Consider the following 19,019-nt stretch of genomic DNA (forward strand, 5'->3'; position numbering starts at 1 on the left):
ACACGCACAATTAATTATAAAAATATTTAAATTTTTGTAACCAAATATTCATATTCAATTTTCAAATCGTTTCTCGATATTGAGAGGTGAAATGAATTCGAAGTGTTTTTAACTATAGCAAAGCCACATCAAGCCATCTGATGTGTTTATCGAAAGGAATCGACCCCCTGTTTTTATCATAGTAAGTCCTAAAACGTACGTACCTATCGCTATCCTATCGATGAAGAGAACTTGATTTGAAACCTGGTGTTCAGCTTGTTTATTGTGAAGTTAACCTCAGTAATTATTGTTGTTGAGTTTTTACCCATCTTTAAAAAGAAAATGTTTACAACTTCCATTGTAATAACTGTTGTATGCTTAGTTATTTGACAAGTTAGCTATTTTAAGTACAAAAAGATAAGTAATAGATTGAAATGAAGATTGGGGCCCGGTATGGCTAGGTGGATAAGGCACTCGAGTCGTAATCTGAGGGTCGCGGGTTCGAGTCCCCGTCACACCAAACATGCTCGGCCTTTCACTGGTGGGGGCGTTATAATGTGACAGTCAATCCCACTATTCGTTGGTAAAAGAGTAGCCCAAGAGTTGGTAGTGGGTGGTGATAACTAGCTACCTTCCCTTAGGAACGGCTAGCGCAGATAACCCTCGTGTAGCTTTGCGCGAAATTGAAAACCAAATCAAACTGACTGTACGTGAACGTTTAACCTGCCCTCTCGTGGCGAATTTCGATAAAGTTTGAGTTATGCATACTGGATTATCGGTGTTGAAATTGTCTAATTACTTGTGAGAAAGTATTTGAAAATATTAAAATGTCTACCTTTACAGTTTCTTTTTTAGCACTGGTTCGCTTCTCATGTTTTCAGTTCAGGTGTATTATTTTGTTCATTTGTTTACATTAAACACGATTTCTTTGTTTTTGTTCGTTTTGTCTGTTATTCTTTATCAACTGAACAAGTTTTTCTGTAACTAATAAATTTTAAATTGGTTTTTATTTTCAAAACATTTGTATGAAATTTGGAAAGGAAACATCAAACCAAGTGTAAATTACAACAGCTCAGTTATGTTGGTTTGTCAGTAGAGTTGTTGGGCTTGTCAGTATTTTTTTCCACACAATAAATATGAGATATTGCATATCTTTAACCAGTAATTCAGTTAATATGAAACCCAATTTTAAGTCTATTTTATACAAAAAACGTTTGTAGAAACATTTATTCCTGTCGTCACCGAAGATGACGGAGGCTATGTTTTCACTCCTGTTTGTGTTTATCAGAAATATTTCTCGAAAACGGCTTAATGGATTCGGACGAACGCTTGTGTACATTTGGACTATGACCACCAAACTTGGAAGGAATTAGTTATTGGAGGTTTAGGACCACGAAAAAAAAAAAATCACTATCTGTTAACATGGAAACCGATTTTTCACACTATGTTTGTGTACCCCACTGATACAGCGGTAAGTCTACCTATTTATAATGCTAAAATAAGAGGTTCGATTCCCCTCGGTGGACTCAGCAGATCGCCTGATGTGGCTTTGCTGTAAGAAAAAACAAACAAACACACAGTCGGTACAGTGTATATTAACTGCGTTATTTTCACTGTTTCAGACACGTCTTTACAGGTGTAAAACAATAGTTTATTATTAGTATGACAAGCTAGCTGACAAAGAAATAACACGTGACAGTTATCTCTGTAGTAGGTACATTACATAAACCCACTGTGGACTTCCAAAACTGGATAATATTTGATGAAGTTTCATTAATATTTTTCGTTAGCGCCATCTAGTGGTATACCATCATTTCTTGATATTACTTCAGTATTTTTAACTATTAATGTTTGAATTTTTTTTTTACAATAAATACATTAGAAATCTTATCATGTGTCGAAAAAAAAGAACATTAAATATGCCATTTATTCAAAATTTCTCATGAACTAAAACGACACTGAAGGGACTTTCAGTTGTATATTTTATTCTGCCAATGTAATCGAAATGGCCAAGTGGGTTAAGGCATTCGACTCGTGATTTGAGGATCGCGGGTTCGCATCCCCGTGGCACCAAACATGCTCGCCTTTTCAGCCGTGGGGGCGTTATAATGTTACGGTCAATCCCACTATTCGTTGGTAAACGAGTAGCCCAAGAGTTGGTGGTGGGTGATTATGACTAGCTGCCTTCCATCTAGCGCAGATAGCCCTCGTGTAGCTTTGCGCGAAATTCAAAAACAAACAACAGTAATTGAAATGCTGATAGCACCTTTAATGAAATAGTAAGTAAAATGTTTGAAAACTGTGTTTTAAATATGAAACATTTAATAAAAGACTAATATAAAACAGATACGTATGATTTCTGATATTTATTTATGCTTACAACCATAAATATATTATCACATATCGCACTTTTCTGGGAGGGGGTCATTTAACATAGCTTTTATATACATAACACTATTAAGTAGCATATATCGATTTTTCTCCTTTCTTCCTAAGTTCCAAAAAAAGTTCTTGAAAAATACGCAAGAGGAAATTTAGGCTTAGTGTAGTTACCATACAAAATATTACCTGGTCACGTCACGTGCTTGTAGTGGCGCGTGAAACTTGAAACATTCTATAAAAATACTGCTACTTTGTGGTCACACGAAGCGTTGAAATATTTGTTATTTTATAGAACAATAAAAAATTGTTCCACGCGTGTTTTTTTTTTTTAATTCCACGAAAATGTCCACCATTATTTTTAGAAACAACAACTATAAATTAGTGCTCTGTCTTCTGTCACACAAAATGAAGAATGCAACAGTGTTGGTGCTAATACGTTACAAACATCAATTCACATCTCAACATCATGATGGTGATGATAAGCAGGTGAGCGGAACGAATAAATTAACAAAGATGAATGTTTTACACTCTTGAAGCTCGTTTTAAACGTCCAGTGTAGTGTATTTGACAAAATGGCGATTGTATTGAACTCTGAAAAAAATACCTCGTAAATTTACATAGTCTTTGAAAACATCAAGATAACAACTATCTTTCTTTTGTTAAGCACAGAACCATCAACAATCTTGTGTTTGTTAATAAGCACAAGAACCACGAGGTTCGCTAAAGGGTTTAATGTCACTGACAGTCATGAAAGATTTTATAACACTGCAAAATATAGTAGGAGACAAATATTGCACAACTTTCATTATATAAGATGGTTCATATGTTAAGGCTTAGGTTCTGGCAGTCTTCTTCTGAACTTGTTTCCAAATTTAAAAGTTCACATTATTTCGTAAGGCTGCTAGCTGTTCTTCGCCAAGTTTAATCTTCTCTTGTATCTCGCGAATGTTCACGAGCAACTTGGACTTCATCTTGATGAAGTGATCGTAGTCCGCGTATTCCTCGGTGGACAAATAGTGACGAAGAAACGTCGACACCTGGTGGCTGCGTTTGTCAATACTCTCTTTCAACCATCGAGCTTCTTCGTGTTGCTCTGACAGTTTGTCACACTTTGCTTCAAGTGCTTTCTGTGAAGAAACAAGACACATATTAATGGAAGCCATCAGTTTCTTAGATATTACACACAGTTTCAAAGGCATTCATAACACGCGAGTGAAGCGAGAGACTCGTCTCTTGGTAACAAGCGTTCATTGAGTTTAAATAATAATAAACAAAGACACCAAAAACGTTTATTTTCGCAGATATAAGCGCGAAGCTACCCAAGGGCTGTATCTGTGCTAGCCATCATTAGTTTAGAACCAACAGCCTAGAAGGAAGGGAGAGAGTCAACAGGACTCGCCGCCAACAATTTGGGCGACTTTTGTATGAGTGAATAGCGAGATATGGCCATCAGCATTATTTGGAATCCATGGTTCCAGAGTGCATTACGTAGGTCCACAGAAAGCCACTTGAAGTTTTAAAAAAATGTGGCACGTTGTAGACGTTATTTGAAATCAAGCCAAAGTGAGTGTTTCAGCCATTCAGCTGTTTTGTATTTTTGTTTCTACTATTCCTGTTTTTTTTGATGATTTCCAATATTTTAGTTTAGTCAAAACATAATCTCATATTTAATTAAAGTGAGTTCCAAGCAGAAACACACGTTAAAGAAAAATAAGAACCAAAAAGTGAATAATTAATTATGAAATTACGTAACAACCTTTTCTTCCTCTTCGATATCTGGACCTAAACACACGAGGGCATTCTGAGCACGCGCTAGTCTTCCTGAGAGAGACAGTAGTAAACTGATAATTTTCTCGAGCTCCTGAACGTGCAGTCGATATTTTTCTAGTTCATTGGGCTTGGCCAATTGTTCCACTCGTGACGTCACTTCTTTACCCAGCTCTTCGTTCTGAACCATCTCCTCTCGAACGATTGTCTGTTCCAGTCGAAGGAGATCCAGTTTCTTGTTTATACTAGCAATTAGTTCTTCCTGTAAAATTAAACAACAAAAACAGATCAGTGAACAATTTGGTCTTCTGTAAAAAAACAACAACTGAGTAAACGTGTCCAGTCAGAGATCGTTTAACCTGTTGACTGCCAAGTATTTCAGCTGCTACGGCAATTCCGAACCAAGTTCAAAATACAACTCTAATGCTTCTTCATTTTGTAACCTTTTTCGTGACGCCATTTTGGATCGAAAGTGAAACAATATGTAAGTAGGTCAAGTTCATGTATGATGCTGACATCTAGCGTTGAAGTCAGGTATTATTGAGAACGAATTAACTCGTCCGAGGCGAATAAAGTAACTTGCGATACATTCTTGAATGAAACTGGAGTATTACACGAATTACATCCAGTAATTTGTAAATGAATTAACACGCCTCACAGTTATTATCTGCACCGGGAATTTGTTTGCTATCACAACTGTAGGGATAGAAATTTGAATTTTAGCACCAAGATTACCGTTGAGTCTACGGGGAGGTAAGCCTATATTTAACCAGTATATCATCAGAGATGATGAAAATAATATGTAATATTTAACAACAATATCTTATAAGTGACTAACCAACACTGTTCATGAAAGTAAAATATATATATACACTGAAGTGGAACACCCAAATACTAGCTGTTAACTTGTTTTGTTTTTGAATTTCGCGCAAAGCTACATGAGGATTACCTGCGCTAGCCGTCCCTAATTTTGCAGTGTGAGACTAGATGGAAGGCAGCTAGTCATCACCACCGACTGCCAACTCTTGGGTTACTCTTTTACCAACAAATAGTGAGATTGACCGTCACATTATAACGCCCCCACGGCTGAAAGGATGAGCATGTTTGGTGCGACGGGGATTCGAACCCGCGCCTCTCAGATTACGAGTCGAACGCCTTAGGCCTATTAGCTTGAACTACTGTTGTAGAATAACATTTCTGAAAAACGTTAACTTATAATAATAGGTCTGGAATTTTCCAGTTTTCTTTAACATATTTTGACCAAAAAAACTCATTGAGCCATTCTTACTGCCAAATCAGAGGATAGTAACATCAGTGGCAAATTTATGGTACGTGTGTTACTGTGTCATGTTAGCAGTAATAATTTACTTATAGTACAACTAAAGACCTGATGTGGAGACACGATATATAATTTTATATCAGAACTGTCTACAGAAATCTAATAATGTTAAATGTAACACAAATAAATTAACATGCTAAACATTATCACTCCTATTGTAACTTCGCGGTCACACCAAACATGCTCGCCCTTACAGCCGTGGAGGCGTTATAACGTGACGGTCAATTCCACTATTCGTTGGTAAAAGAGTACCCCAAGAGTTGGCAGTGGGTGGTGATAACTAGCTACCTTCCCTCTACATTGCTAAATTGAGGGCGGCTGGCCCAGATAGCCCTAGTGTAGCTTGGCGCAATATTCAAAACAAACAAACCTATTATAATCATTTTCAGATACTTGAAGCTGGTTACAGGAACTGATAAATAGCGTCAAACATTCTGTAAAGGCCTAACAGTAATTACAACTATATAACTGTTAGTGTTTAATATGTATTGTTTGTTTTTAGTGTATTAAAAATATTGCTTTACATTGCTAAAAATATATTTATGGCTAACCTAAATTTTCTAAGATGATCAATTTTTGCAAGATATTGTTGGGATTATGACCGAAAATATCGTTAAAAAACGAAATTACCCAAACAGTGAAAATACACTGTTTTCTCTGGTCGCAAGTCAATATTTAATTACATGTCTGGGTTAGTAGATAAAAGTGAAATACAACAACAACACATTTACGGTAGACGGAGTTACAGTACAAAAAAAACTAATCAGAGACATCCCTAAATTTAAAGGTGTGAAACGTGACAGAGTTTTAGGTTAGTTAAGTTTTTAGGAGTAAATAAAGTTAGAGTGAAAAGGACAAAAACACAATAATGTTAATTTTCAAGTGATTAAAACCAGTAGTAAAAATTTTCAGTACCTTTTTGCTGCTTAAATCGGTGCCTGATGCAGAGTTCTGTTGGTATACGTCTTGACTGTATCGAGTTAGGAATTTAGCTCTGGATTCAGATGTTGCATAATAAGCACTGGTTGATGGTAGTTCAGCCCCTTTCCTGTGCAAATGGAAACTTGAAATTATAAAACACTAAGAAGAGAACATATTTATAATTAAAGAATGAAATTACTAATTAGCTTTGTGCTAACCTTGTGATTAGGTGATTCATTAAACGTTTTGTATATCCCGCAGTCCAGTTAACGAGGGACCCTGTGATTCCTCAATAAACATATATTAATCGACTTTGTGAAATTATTACTGATATATTTTCATCCTTGAACCATATTGTCACTATTTATTTAAAGCTCCAGTGGAATATTTTCGATGGAACAGTTCAATAACGACAGACAAAAAACGAAACTAAACACCATAAAACACGGTTTTATAAAATAAACGTACTTGTAGAAATATCGGCACTAGTCATTTTTACACGTTTGGTTTATATTGATTACCACAATGGCTCCTAAGCCTATCTTGCCGATACTTTCCACTAGGGATTTTGTTTTGTTTTTTTGTTTTTCAATTTTGCACAAAGCTACTCGAGGGCCATCTGCACTAGCCGTCCCTAATTTAGCAGTATAAGACTAGAGGGAAAGCAGCTAGTCATCACCACCCACCGCCAACTCTTGGGCTACTTTTTTACCAACGAATAGTGGGATTGACCGTCACATTATAACGCCCCAACGGCTGAAAGGGCGAGCATGTTTGGTGCCACGGGGGATGCGAACCCGCAACCCTCATATTACGAGTCGAGTGCTGTAACACGCTTGGCCATGCCGGGCCACTAGGGATTTTTCAATTAATTTTTATATGAAGAGTGTATGTAGCTGTTGTGTCCCAGCCAATAAGTGGCTCTTTAAAAAGGAAATAGAGCACGACTCACAGGTGGGTTGTGTGGGAGCCAGCGTGTTAAAAAGTCTTTTCTTATTACCTTCCCGATTTCATTGCCTTGTTAAAGCATATTAAATTTGTATAGAACTAAGTATCTATATAAAACAAATGATAATTATGTGACTTAACTTTTAAAATGTTCTCTCATTTCAGAGCCTCACATTTCTAAAAATAAAATAAAAATACATTTTGGTTTTTATTGTTAAACGCTAAGCTGCACAATGTTCTACCTGTGATATTAGCACAGGGATCGAACCCTGGATATCAGCATTATAAGTCCTTAAGTTTACAGCCGAGCCATGGTTGTGGGAAACGCTTTAGTGATCGTAGCAAAACATCTTGTCAATAAGCTTTCTTTAGAAATATCAATATAAGGTAAAGTATCTTGTCAATAATCTTTCTTTAGAAATATCAATATAACGTAAAGTATCTTGTCAATAAGCTTTCTTTAGAAATAACAATATAACGTAAAGTATCTTGTCAATAAGCTTTCTTTAGAAATAACAATATAACGTAAAGTATCTTGTCAATAAGCTTTCTTTAGAAATAACAATATAACGTAAAGTATCTTGTCAATAAGCTTTCTTTAGAAATATCAATATAACGTAAAGTATCTTGTCAATAAGCTTTCTTTAGAAATGTCAATATAACGTAAAGTATCTTGTCAATAAGCTTTCTTTAGAAATTTCAATATAACGTAAAGTATCTTGTCAATAAGCTTTCTTTAGAAATATCAATATAACGTAAAGTATCTTGTCAATAAGCTTTCTTTAGAAATATCAATATAACGTAAAGTATCTTGTCAATAAGCTTTCTTTAGAAATATCAATATAACGTAAAGTATCTTGTCAATAAGCTTTCTTTAGAGATATCAATATAACGTAAAGTATCTTGTCAATAAGCTTTCTTTAGAAATATCAATATAACGTAAAGTATCTTGTCAATAATTTTTCTTTAGAAATGTCAATATAACGTAAAGTATCTTGTCAATAAGCTTTCTTTAGCATCATCGCTATAACGTAAGACATCTTTCAGAGAAACACACAAAATAAACCATAGTTTAACTTTGCGTAGTGAAACATTATTCACAAATATAATGAAATTCGGTACAATAGTTGGATGCGTGTTTTATTTATTTATTACTAAGATCTTAGAGGTGAAGTCGGTGTAACGAATTTTGGATTGTTCAAACTAGTTGATGATAAAATGCCTAATAGTTAAAGGCATTATTTTAAATTCGTCAAGTTACTTGTGGGTTTGCTACTTTGTTTCTTGTATAATGGCTTAATAAGATACGATTCACCCAAAATAATGTGAGGAAATATATATGTGTATGTATTTTGTTTTAATTTGTCAACTAAAGGATGCTGCGGCTTTTTGATGACGTAATGATAACGTTAAGTTATGATAGGCTTATAACTTATAGGAAACACTAAGGAATGCGCTAGAAACCTTCTAGCATATTCGACAGTAGATTATATATATATATATACGTGAGAGTCAAGAGAGTGCAGAATTTCTTTTTCCAAATACCAGTTAGTGTGTCAGCTATAAAATTACTTTGAACTTTGGCTTATTATACGTAGGCCTATAGTTAATTTACGACAGCGTACATGTGTTCAGTTTGTAGAAAAGGAAAAAAAGATGAAATAAACTCATTTGGTATAGTTTACGTGAACTGCATTTTGAATTATTTTGAAAATTGCGAGTCGAGCACCTCCTGAGTATCTGACAATATCTGGCCGAATCAGTAATAATAACAATAATGTAAAGAAACGGTATCGTTTCTCCTCAAAAGAAAAACAATATAATAAACTCTTGAAAAAAAGAAACGCAAAAGGCAAAATTTGAGACAAATTGTTAACAAGTTTATTCCGGGTAGTTCTGTATGACATGTGTGAAACTTTGTACATTCACTGCTGAACATCCAAAGTCTGCAAAGGCGAAGTCCACGCTCACTAGTTGAAGTTTAACGTCACTCAACGTCAATAACGAGTATGCCCCCCGTGAGCATTAATAACTGCTTGGTATCTCCTGCCCATGGAAGCGATGAGATGACGAATCACATCCTGTGGCCACACAATGGCTGTCCACTTAGCCTGCAAAGCTGCTGCAAGCTGAAGTAGAGTCCGCGGTTGAGGTTGTCGCCGTCGCAGACGTTGGTCCAACTTGTCCCAAAGATGTTCGATGGGGTTTAAATCTGGCGATCTAGAGGGCCAGGGAAGAACGTTGATGTTGTGATGTCTCAAGAAGACAGTGGTGAGACTGGCTGTGTGAGGACGGGCGTTATCATGTTGAAAAACGTTGACGTTCACCATAATGGGTTGCACATGAGGCCTAAGAATCTCGTCGACGGTTGCGTACGGTCTGATCGGAAATCCTACGCAGCCCTGGTATGGTTGAGGCAGTAGACGTCGCAGTGGTGGTCCTATCCCGAAGGTGACGTAACCGGATGTTGCGATCTTGTGCGGGCGTGGTCACACGAGGTCTGCCAGATCGTGGACGGTCACGAGTTGATCCATGCTGTTGGTGACGATTCCATAGCCTTGTGATGGTGCTTGGGTGGACATTCACAGCTCTGGCAACATCTGATTGAGATTCGCCTGCTTCCAAGCGACCAATGGCGTTGTTGCGTTGTGCTTCAGTCAGTCTTGGCGTAACTGTATTGCGTGTCGGTGGCTTAACACTGAGCCATGGAAACCGAGAACCCGTCACTTTTATAGGGATTTTGCACATGTTACACTTGCAGAACATGCAGATCTCTCAAACAAATTTATTGGACACGAATGCGTTTTGGCGAAAAATCCGATGTTTTCCTCCGTTTTCAAAGTGCACAACTTTTATTGTCATTTTGATCTGACAATCAGTGCCTGAACACGTGTAACATCACATACTCTTTTATTTCTCTTTAAAATAACAAAAATATCCCTTTTGCGTTTCTTTTTTTGAAGAGTATATATATATATGATTGTGATGTTTATGTGAGCTATTGAAAGTTTTCTCACTTTCAATTTATTACTGTTGCCTCATTCTTTCCTGGGCCGGTCGTGGCCCATCAGATAATGTGTTGGATTTTGGATCCGAAGTCCTATGGTTTAGCTATACTATTAACACTGATCGTGTTCTGTACTGTGGAGTTGCGGATGTGTTGTGAAAGAGTACACTAAGAGATTCTGGTGGGTAATGTTGACTAGTTACCATCCCTCTGGCCCATCACCGCGGATGTTTTGTGAAAGAGTACACTAAGAGATTCTGGTGGGTAATGTTGACTAGTTACCATCCCTCTGGCCCATCACCGCGGATGTTTTGTGAAAGAGTACACTAAGAGATTCTGGTGGGTAATGTTGACTAGTTACCATCCCTCTGGCCCATCACCGCGGATGTTTTGTGAAAGAGTACACTAAGAGATTCTGCTGGGTAATGTTGACTAGTTACCTTCCCTCTGGCCCATCACCGCGGATGTGTTGTGAAAGAGTACACTAAGAGATTCTGGTGGGTAATGTTGACTAGTTACCTTCCCTCTGGCCCATCACCGCGGATGTGTTGTGAAAGAGTACACTAAGAGATTCTGGTGGGTAATGTTGACTAGTTACCTTCCCTCTGGCCCATCACCGCGGATGTGTTGTGAAAGAGTACACTAAGAGATTCTGGTGGGTAATGTTGACTAGTTACCTTCCCTCTGGCCCATCACTGCGGATGTGTTGTGAAAGAGTACACTAAGAGATTCTGGTGAGTAATGTTGACTAGTTACCTTCCCTCTGGCCCATCACCGCGGATGTGTTGTGAAAGAGTACACTAAGAGATTCTGGTGGGTAATGTTGACTAGTTACCTTCCCTCTGGCCCATCACCGCGGATGTGTTGTGAAAGAGTACACTAAGAGATTCTGGTGAGTAATGTTGACTAGTTACCTTCCCTCTGGCCCATCACCGCGGATGTGTTGTGAAAGAGTACACTAAGAGATTCTGGTGGGTAATGTTGACTAGTTACCTTCCCTCTGGCCCATCACCGCGGATGTGTTGTGAAAGAGTACACTAAGAGATTCTGGTGGGTAATGTTGACTAGTTACCTTCCCTCTGGCCCATCACCGCGGATGTGTTGTGAAAGAGTACACTAAGAGATTCTGGTGGGTAATGTTGACTAGTTACCTTCCCTCTGGCCCATCACCGCGGATGTGTTGTGAAAGAGTACACTAAGAGATTCTGGTGGGTAATGTTGACTAGTTACCTTCCTTCTGGCCCATCACTGCGGATGTGTTGTGAAAGAGTACACTAAGAGATTCTGGTGGTTAATGTTGACTAGTTACCTTCCCTCTGGCCCATCACCGCGGATGTGTTGTGAAAGAGTACACTAAGAGATTCTGGTGGGTAATGTTGACTAGTTACCTTCCCTCTGGCCCATCACCGCGGATGTGTTGTGAAAGAGTACACTAAGAGATTCTGGTGGGTAATGTTGACTAGTTACCTTCCCTCTGGCCCATCACCGCGGATGTGTTGTGAAAGAGTACACTAAGAGATTCTGGTGAGTAATGTTGACTAGTTACCTTCCCTCTGGCCCATCACCGCGGATGTGTTGTGGAAGAGTACACTAAGAGATTCTGGTGGGTAATGTTGACTAGTTACCTTCCCTCTGGCCCATCACCGCGGATGTGTTGTGAAAGAGTACACTAAGAGATTCTGGTGAGTAATGTTGACTAGTTACCTTCCCTCTGGCCCATCACTGCGGATGTGTTGTGAAAGAGTACACTAAGAGATTCTGGTGGGTAATGTTGACTAGTTACCTTCCCTCTGGCCCATCACCGCGGATGTGTTGTGAAAGAGTACACTAAGAGATTCTGGTGGGTAATGTTGACCAGTTACCTTCCCTCTGGCCCATCACTTCAAAATTAGGGTCAGCTGTTGTGGATAACGCTTGTGAAGCTTCACATGAACTTCAACAAACCATTATTGCAATTCTTGTGGGGAGGCACATACAAGAGAAAACAAAACCAAAACCTACTGATATAATAATCCAAAGTCCAGTAAACAGCGATGGTTGATTTAATTTATCTACTAGTGAACTACTGGGCCTAGAACCCACATTTTCAGGGTCGCTACAATGCACGTTTTATGTATTTAACGAATGATAATTTTTAGGCCTACTTATTTACGTGATTTAATTTCGGGAACTCCCCGTACACTTTTTTTTTTAATCCGGGATTCCTAAAGGGTTAGATGAAATGGTTTATTTTTGCAAATTTCGGGACCGAGGCAATTCGTTTAGTACCATTTAAAAGTCGGCGTGCGACCACCAGTTTCGGAGGAATTGCATGACACACAGACAGATAATCTTATTATAAATTTTGTTATCCAACACATACCTGGTTTCCGAATTGACAAACATAGTATAATTGTTGACCAACTTGACCGCATCATCTCGAAGTGAACTTTGCTTCCTAACAAGCTGTCCATCCCTTTCTAGTTCCAAATTAAAGAGTCCTTCCATATAGTCAGACATGGTTTTATGGTTTGGTGTTGGCACTGAAAAAAATGGAACAAAAATCACGTGAATCAGGTGACTCTTTAACAAGTGAAACTTATGACTTATGGCGTCGCTTAGATCTGAAAGACCTAGGCATCGTTTCGTATTTGCCTAAAACATTTTCTTTGTACAATGAATCATAGAAATATTTTTTTCTTCTTCTAAATAATGCCATTTATGCAAGCTTTTCCGTTAGGATTTGTATTAACGGATTAAACGTTGTTACCTCTTTGGTGTATGAATTCTAAGTTTTTCTAATATATGTTGCTCGACAAACGATGATAGAATTTATTCTCTGGCTGAAGATGGCGCTCCCGAGTGACACAATGATATGCCTGCGGAGGTATATTGCTAGAAACCGTGTTTCGATATCCGTGGTGCATTGTACCAAACGTTCACAGTAACAGAGAAACAAACTTACCCAGCAGGTTTCTGAGGACGGCGTCATCACATGGATAGCCCTTTGTGCTTAATAACAAACAACATCTGAAGATGGCCAATCATGTTCATACCTTCGGACGATTTTATTATCTAAAATAAGGGGAGTTTTCAAGAAAGTGAGCCCTCATGGCTGCTTTCAGTACAGCCTTTTCACATTTAGTCTGTACCTTCAGTCTATATTTCAAAGAAAAATGTGACAGTGAAATAGGGAGGGCAACTACATGTATCTTCCTCTCAACAACGAAAGTTATATCTATTATCTTTGTCATAATCGCTTTAAATGTTTGGAACTTTGTAATGCAGTTCGTTGTTGTTGTTTTTTTAATTTCGCGCAAAGCTACTCGAGGGCTATCTGCGCAGTTCGTTCCCGACAGAAGATTTAATAACATTAAAAATTAGTTCATACAAACTCCGTAAGTGGCTGATGTTTAAAATTCAATGCACAAAATCTCGTTATCAGTTTGAAACATGTGAAACAAAACGGAAGTTATTCTCGATGACGAGAAAACCCACTTGAAGTAAAAAAATGTATCTCAAAACGACTGGTTATAACAATAAAGCGGAGAAAATAACTTACGTTAACCTGAATATGACCTAGGAAGATCGAAACGTTGTTCTCTGCTTTATTAGTAAAAGTTTCAGTATCCATACCAGCCGTTCTCAGATACAAAGACAGAAGTTACATCACATTGTAAACAAAATAAAAAGAGAGATTAAAAAACATAAACGTAAACAAGTGTATTGTACATTGTTACGTTCACAGTAACAGATAAACAAACTCACCCAGCAGGTTTCTGAGGACAGCGTCATCACAGTGGTTGAGAAAATTCTCAGAGAGCCTTTCACAGTCTAATTCTTCTTTTGTTTTATGTTTCTGTCCAATTATTGGAGTGTCTGAAGTTTGGGTAGTACAGCTTATTCTGTTGACTGTCGATTCTTTTGGACTGTCGCTACTAGCAACACAGATCGTCTGCTGTAAGCAATGGTGTTCAGAGGCCACTTGCTGTAAACAATGCTGGTCCGAAATTGTTTTGTTTACTGGAAATCCTTCGCGTGTTGTTGGAGCGTCATCTTCAAAATTATCCATAACAGATAAGCCTTCATTATGTTGCCCATTTACAGCCGCGCTACATTTGTTTGTCAGTTTCTCTTGAGTGACTTGATTTGCTACCAGTTTTGTCTGAAGAAGTTCACACTCTGAGGGATCCAGAAGAGAAACATCACTCCTACTGACGTCAGAGTCGTCTTCTTGGGTCCCTTCTTTCTCCAGTGGACGAAGTGATAAGACGTTTTCTTTATGAGACTCAGGTTTGTGACTAGGTTTTTTGACTTGAGAGATCTGTTCAGAAATGAACGGCATGAGAGATGCAAGACCACTGGTCACTGGCTGATCACACACATTTATGTCCAGTTGAGACGCCTGACTCGTGGGAAGCTGGAGCTCCATGTTTGATGCCCCAAGAACAACCTCTGGCCACATTCTACCTCGCATTGAATTGGAGTGAAATATGAGTGTGGTTCCTTGCTTCTTGATATTGTGGAGTTTTTCCCAGGAATCTGGACTCTGGTCATCCTGCGAGGTTGTGGAGATTAGGTCATGCGATCCACTCGTCAAGGACGATGTCCAGTAATTATCGTCAAATCTTTGTCTTCCTAACTTTTGTTCACTTCGGTGCGAGTTCTTGGAATAAACACTGAAAAAAACAAAAAACATTAAAATTTCGAGCTTACACATGTTGAGCCTCCATTTCTGCATGGCCAAGCGCGTTAAGGTGTGCGACTCGTAATCTGAGGGTCGCGGGTTCGCATCCCCGTCGCGCCAAACATGCTCGCCTTCCCAGCCGTGGGGACGTTATAATGTGACGGTCAATCCAACTATTCGATGGTAAAAGAGTAGCCCAAGAGTTGGCGGTGGGTGATGATGACTAGCTGCCTTCCCTCTGGTCTTACACTGCTAAATTAGGGACGGCCAGCACAGATAGCCCTCGAGTAGCTTTGTGTGAAATTCAAAACAAACAAACTTCCATTTCTGTTAGTAAAAACAAACACTCAACTGGAAATAAATGCCACAATGAACTACAAACGCCCAGAATACTGAATTAGACATAATAATAAAAAACTGTCCACAAATAGGGCAGTGTCCAGGTAATGTACATACAAACAAGTTGAATTGTTGTCGTTTATAGTTAAGCACGAAGCTACACAAAGGGCTATCTGTGCTCTACTTACCACGGGTATCGAAGCTTAGTTTTTAGCGTTGTAAAGTCGCTGACTTACCGCTGTGCCACCAGGGGACCAAGTTGAATGTAAAATACTCCGGTTTTCTTTTTTTTTTTGTTCGTTACTTGGAATCAAAAGTTTACGAGGTCTGTTCAAAAAATACGCGGACTGTTTGAATTGCGCGACTCAAGTTGGTTTCAGGGGAATCCGCTTGGTGTCGCTAGGTTCGCAAAGATCAGCTGATTACGACGCCATTTCCCGATTGCAGATATCTACATTTGTGTATTAGCTACGCGGTTTTAAGTGAAGTGCGATTTTTTCGTTTGGCGGATTTCAGAATGAATGACCTGAAGGAGCAACGATTTGCTGTGAAATTTTGTGTTAAACTTGGAAAATCTGCGACTGAAACTTTTGCTGTGCTTAACAAGGCTTACGGTGATGTTGCTATAAAGCGTACGGCATGTTTCAAGTGGCATGAACGTTTTGAGGATGGTCGACAGTCCATTGAAGATGATGAGCGTCCTGGACGTTCTTCCACGTCAACTGACGACCCACACGTCGACAAAATCAACACCCTGGTGCGGGCAAATCGACGTCTGACTGTCAGGGAGCTTGCTGAAGAGTGTGGGATATCAGTTGGATCTTGTTACGAGATTTTGACCGAAAAATTGAAGATGCACCGTGTTGCTGCGAAATTTGTGCCTCAGAACTCGTGAGTTTTTGGCCAAACACTCGATCACTGTTCTTCCCCACCCCTCCTACTCACCTGACCTTGCTCCTTGCAATTTTTTCTTGTTCCCCAAACTCAAAAGACCCTTGAAAGGAAGAAGATTTGAGACGATTCCCGAGATTAAGGCAAATGCGACGAAGGAGCTGAAGGACATTACAAAAGAAGCGTACCAGGACTGTTTCAACAAGTGGAAACACCGTTTTTGAAGGGTCCCAGACCTGTGACTTCTAAATATAGTACATTTTGTTTTATGACGTCAGTCCGCGTATTTTTTGAACAGCCCTCGTATCTGTGGATTTACCTTTATTTTGTAAATTAATAAATACAACAGCAGGTATGAAATTTGTTAGTTTGACAGTATCTTTCGTTTCACTTACTAAAGTAACCCATAAGTAGCATCGTGTCGGTCCGGTGGTACCCGTACTTGTTGGCCTCTTGTTAATTAAGCACAAAGTTTCACAATGGTCTACCTGTGCTGTGGCAACTACGGGTATTGAACCCCAATTTTTTGCGTTATATGACCAGATTGTGAAAACGACTATCTTCATAATTTGCGGCCCCAGTGTGAGGGGTGGAGTTTTGAGTGCCTTGAGTGCATTGTAAGAGTGACGCTATACTTGCTCTATTTCGTCATGTAATAACATTCTGAGAGTTGGCGGTGGGTGCTGTCTACTAGCTGCTTCCCTTTAATATAGGCCCGGCATGGCCAGGTGGTTAAGGCAATCGACTCGTAATCTGAGGGTCGCAGGTTCGAATCCCCGTCATACTAAACATGCTCGCCCTGTTAGTCGTGGGGTGTTATAATGTGACGGTCAATCCCATTATTCGTTGGTAAAAGAGTAGCGCAAGAGTTGGCGGTGGGTGGTGATGACTAGCTGTCTTCTCTCTAGTCTTAAACTGCTAAATTAGGGACGGCTAGCGTGTAACTTTGTGCAAATTCATAAAACAAAGATATAACCTTGGCAGCTTTGTCAAAAACAGACAAAACAAAGACACAAGCACGCTCCACTCTTCATTTATATCACTGCGCCTTTGATGGCTCATAAATGTTTATATTAGTGCCCAGGTTTTGACCGAAAGGCGTGCTTGTCGTGTCACCACACTTGTTCTAATTGCGAATATGCTAAATGCATACCTAATTAATGTCCATAGCAGTTATGGTTTAGGATCAGAGGAAGAGTTTCTCTCCTAATGGAATAAATCGACCAGACTTCACTTAACAATCGATATATCCTTTAGATGCACTCTTTATCATTAATATAATCTTATCCTTCCACTTAGGAAGGATGTTTATCAGCTGAATATCACGTGCACATTGAGATCTCTCTATACATTGGCAGGAACTTCAACTGATGTTTTGCAAATCCATGCAGTTATCAGTGTTACTCTATTGTTATAGAAACTAATTATCAACAGATTGCACTGCGTCAGAGTTATTATTCTGTATAATGTAAATGGCTGTAATAAATATATATTGACCGATGCTGTTTGTGATGCATTCCAAGTTCACCTGATGAGTTTTGGTATTTTCGAAGGGCCTCGTCGGCAGTGACGTGTGGTCGAGATGTTATTGCGTCTCTTGTTATAACATAAGACCGGAAACACATAACAGTTTACGAAATATATCAATTTTGTTGTGATGTAACGCCATCTAAACTTCTGACCAACAGATGCTTCACCAAAACAAGACGCAATGTACCATAGGTCCTCCTGTGCACGTGAATAGCGGCTTCCATGACCAGAAACACAACATCCACATACCTGTCTTACTATAAGTATGTTTAAACGTAAAGATAAAATATTAAAATATTACGTTTCAACCGGCTGTCATGTTGTAAAGGTACGAAGCTAGTGAAACTATAACTGTTTTAGACTTAACTGTCTGTCCCTCGTTGGGTAGTTGAGTATAACACCGACAAATGTTTCCATAACGTTGTCGAATCATCTGATTAAAGCAAGCTTGAATGTTAAAGGTTTGTATGTTTGTTTTTGAATTTCGCGGTTTCAATTTTGATTTCTTTTATCACGAAATAGCAGAGTGTTGTTGTTTGTTATCAAACATAAAGCTGCACAAACAGCTCACTGTGCTCTGCCTTCCACGGGTGTCGAAACCAGGTTTCTAGCAGTGTAAGTCCGCCGATATGCCACTAGGGGGCACAGCAGAGTGAGCTACATCAGGACTGTGGTTTGGTTTGGTTTGAATTACGCGCAAAGCTACATGAGGGCTATCTGCGCTAAATCTCCATAATTTAACAGTGTAAGACTAGAGAGAAGGCAGCTAGTCATCACCACCCACCGCCAACTCTTGGGCTGCTCTTTTACCAACGAATAGTGGGATTTATCGTCACATTATAGTGCCCCCACGGCTGAAAGGGCGAGAATGTTTGGAGTAACGGGGATTCGAACCCGCGACCCTCAGACTGAGAGTCGAGCGCCCCTAACTACCTGACCAAATATTAAAGGATATTACTCATTGACTATTCATACAAACAACAGACTTATATAAAACATGTTGGTTAGTTGCCTTTTTAGTTCGACAGGTTTTTGTACCACCAGGGGGTGGACCTCTATTATGTCACTACTAAATTAGGGACTGCTAGCGAAGATAACCCTTACGTATCTGTGCGCGAAATTCACCAAACGAAACTCTAATATTCACATTTATTAAAGTTGACACATTTCCCACGATCTGTTCCTGAAAACACTTTTTTATGAAACGTTTTCCCAAAAAAATTCAACGCTTCCAGAATAGACAACCACAG

General features: G+C 39.0%; 1 protein-coding gene and 1 long non-coding RNA gene across 6 annotated transcripts in view; one reads left to right on the top strand and one right to left on the bottom strand.

The window, feature by feature from the left end:
• LOC143247685 (uncharacterized) overlaps positions 1–19,019 on the top strand; it is a 274,645-nt gene that overhangs the window by 7,121 nt on the left and 248,505 nt on the right. The window lies entirely within an intron of this gene.
• LOC143247684 (uncharacterized) overlaps positions 2,326–19,019 on the bottom strand; it is a 179,849-nt gene continuing 163,155 nt past the window's right edge. Inside the window, exons 5-10 of one of the 2 annotated variants that reach the window (XM_076496077.1) lie at positions 14,308–15,001; positions 14,091–14,277; positions 12,706–12,865; positions 6,383–6,515; positions 4,118–4,390; positions 2,326–3,488 (exon numbers count right to left, since the gene is read on the bottom strand). In XM_076496077.1, coding sequence (XP_076352192.1) covers positions 3,234–3,488; positions 4,118–4,390; positions 6,383–6,515; positions 12,706–12,865; positions 14,091–14,277; positions 14,308–15,001 — 1,702 coding nt within the window. In that variant the 3' untranslated portion in view covers positions 2,326–3,233. Of the gene's footprint in view, positions 3,489–4,117; positions 4,391–6,382; positions 6,516–12,705; positions 12,866–14,090; positions 15,002–19,019 lie in introns of both variants that reach the window. The other variant, XM_076496076.1, reaches the window with a different exon arrangement.

Source organism: Tachypleus tridentatus, chromosome 3, assembly GCF_004210375.1.
Source record: "Tachypleus tridentatus isolate NWPU-2018 chromosome 3, ASM421037v1, whole genome shotgun sequence".
NCBI classification, from domain to species: Eukaryota; Metazoa; Arthropoda; class Merostomata; order Xiphosura; family Limulidae; genus Tachypleus; species Tachypleus tridentatus.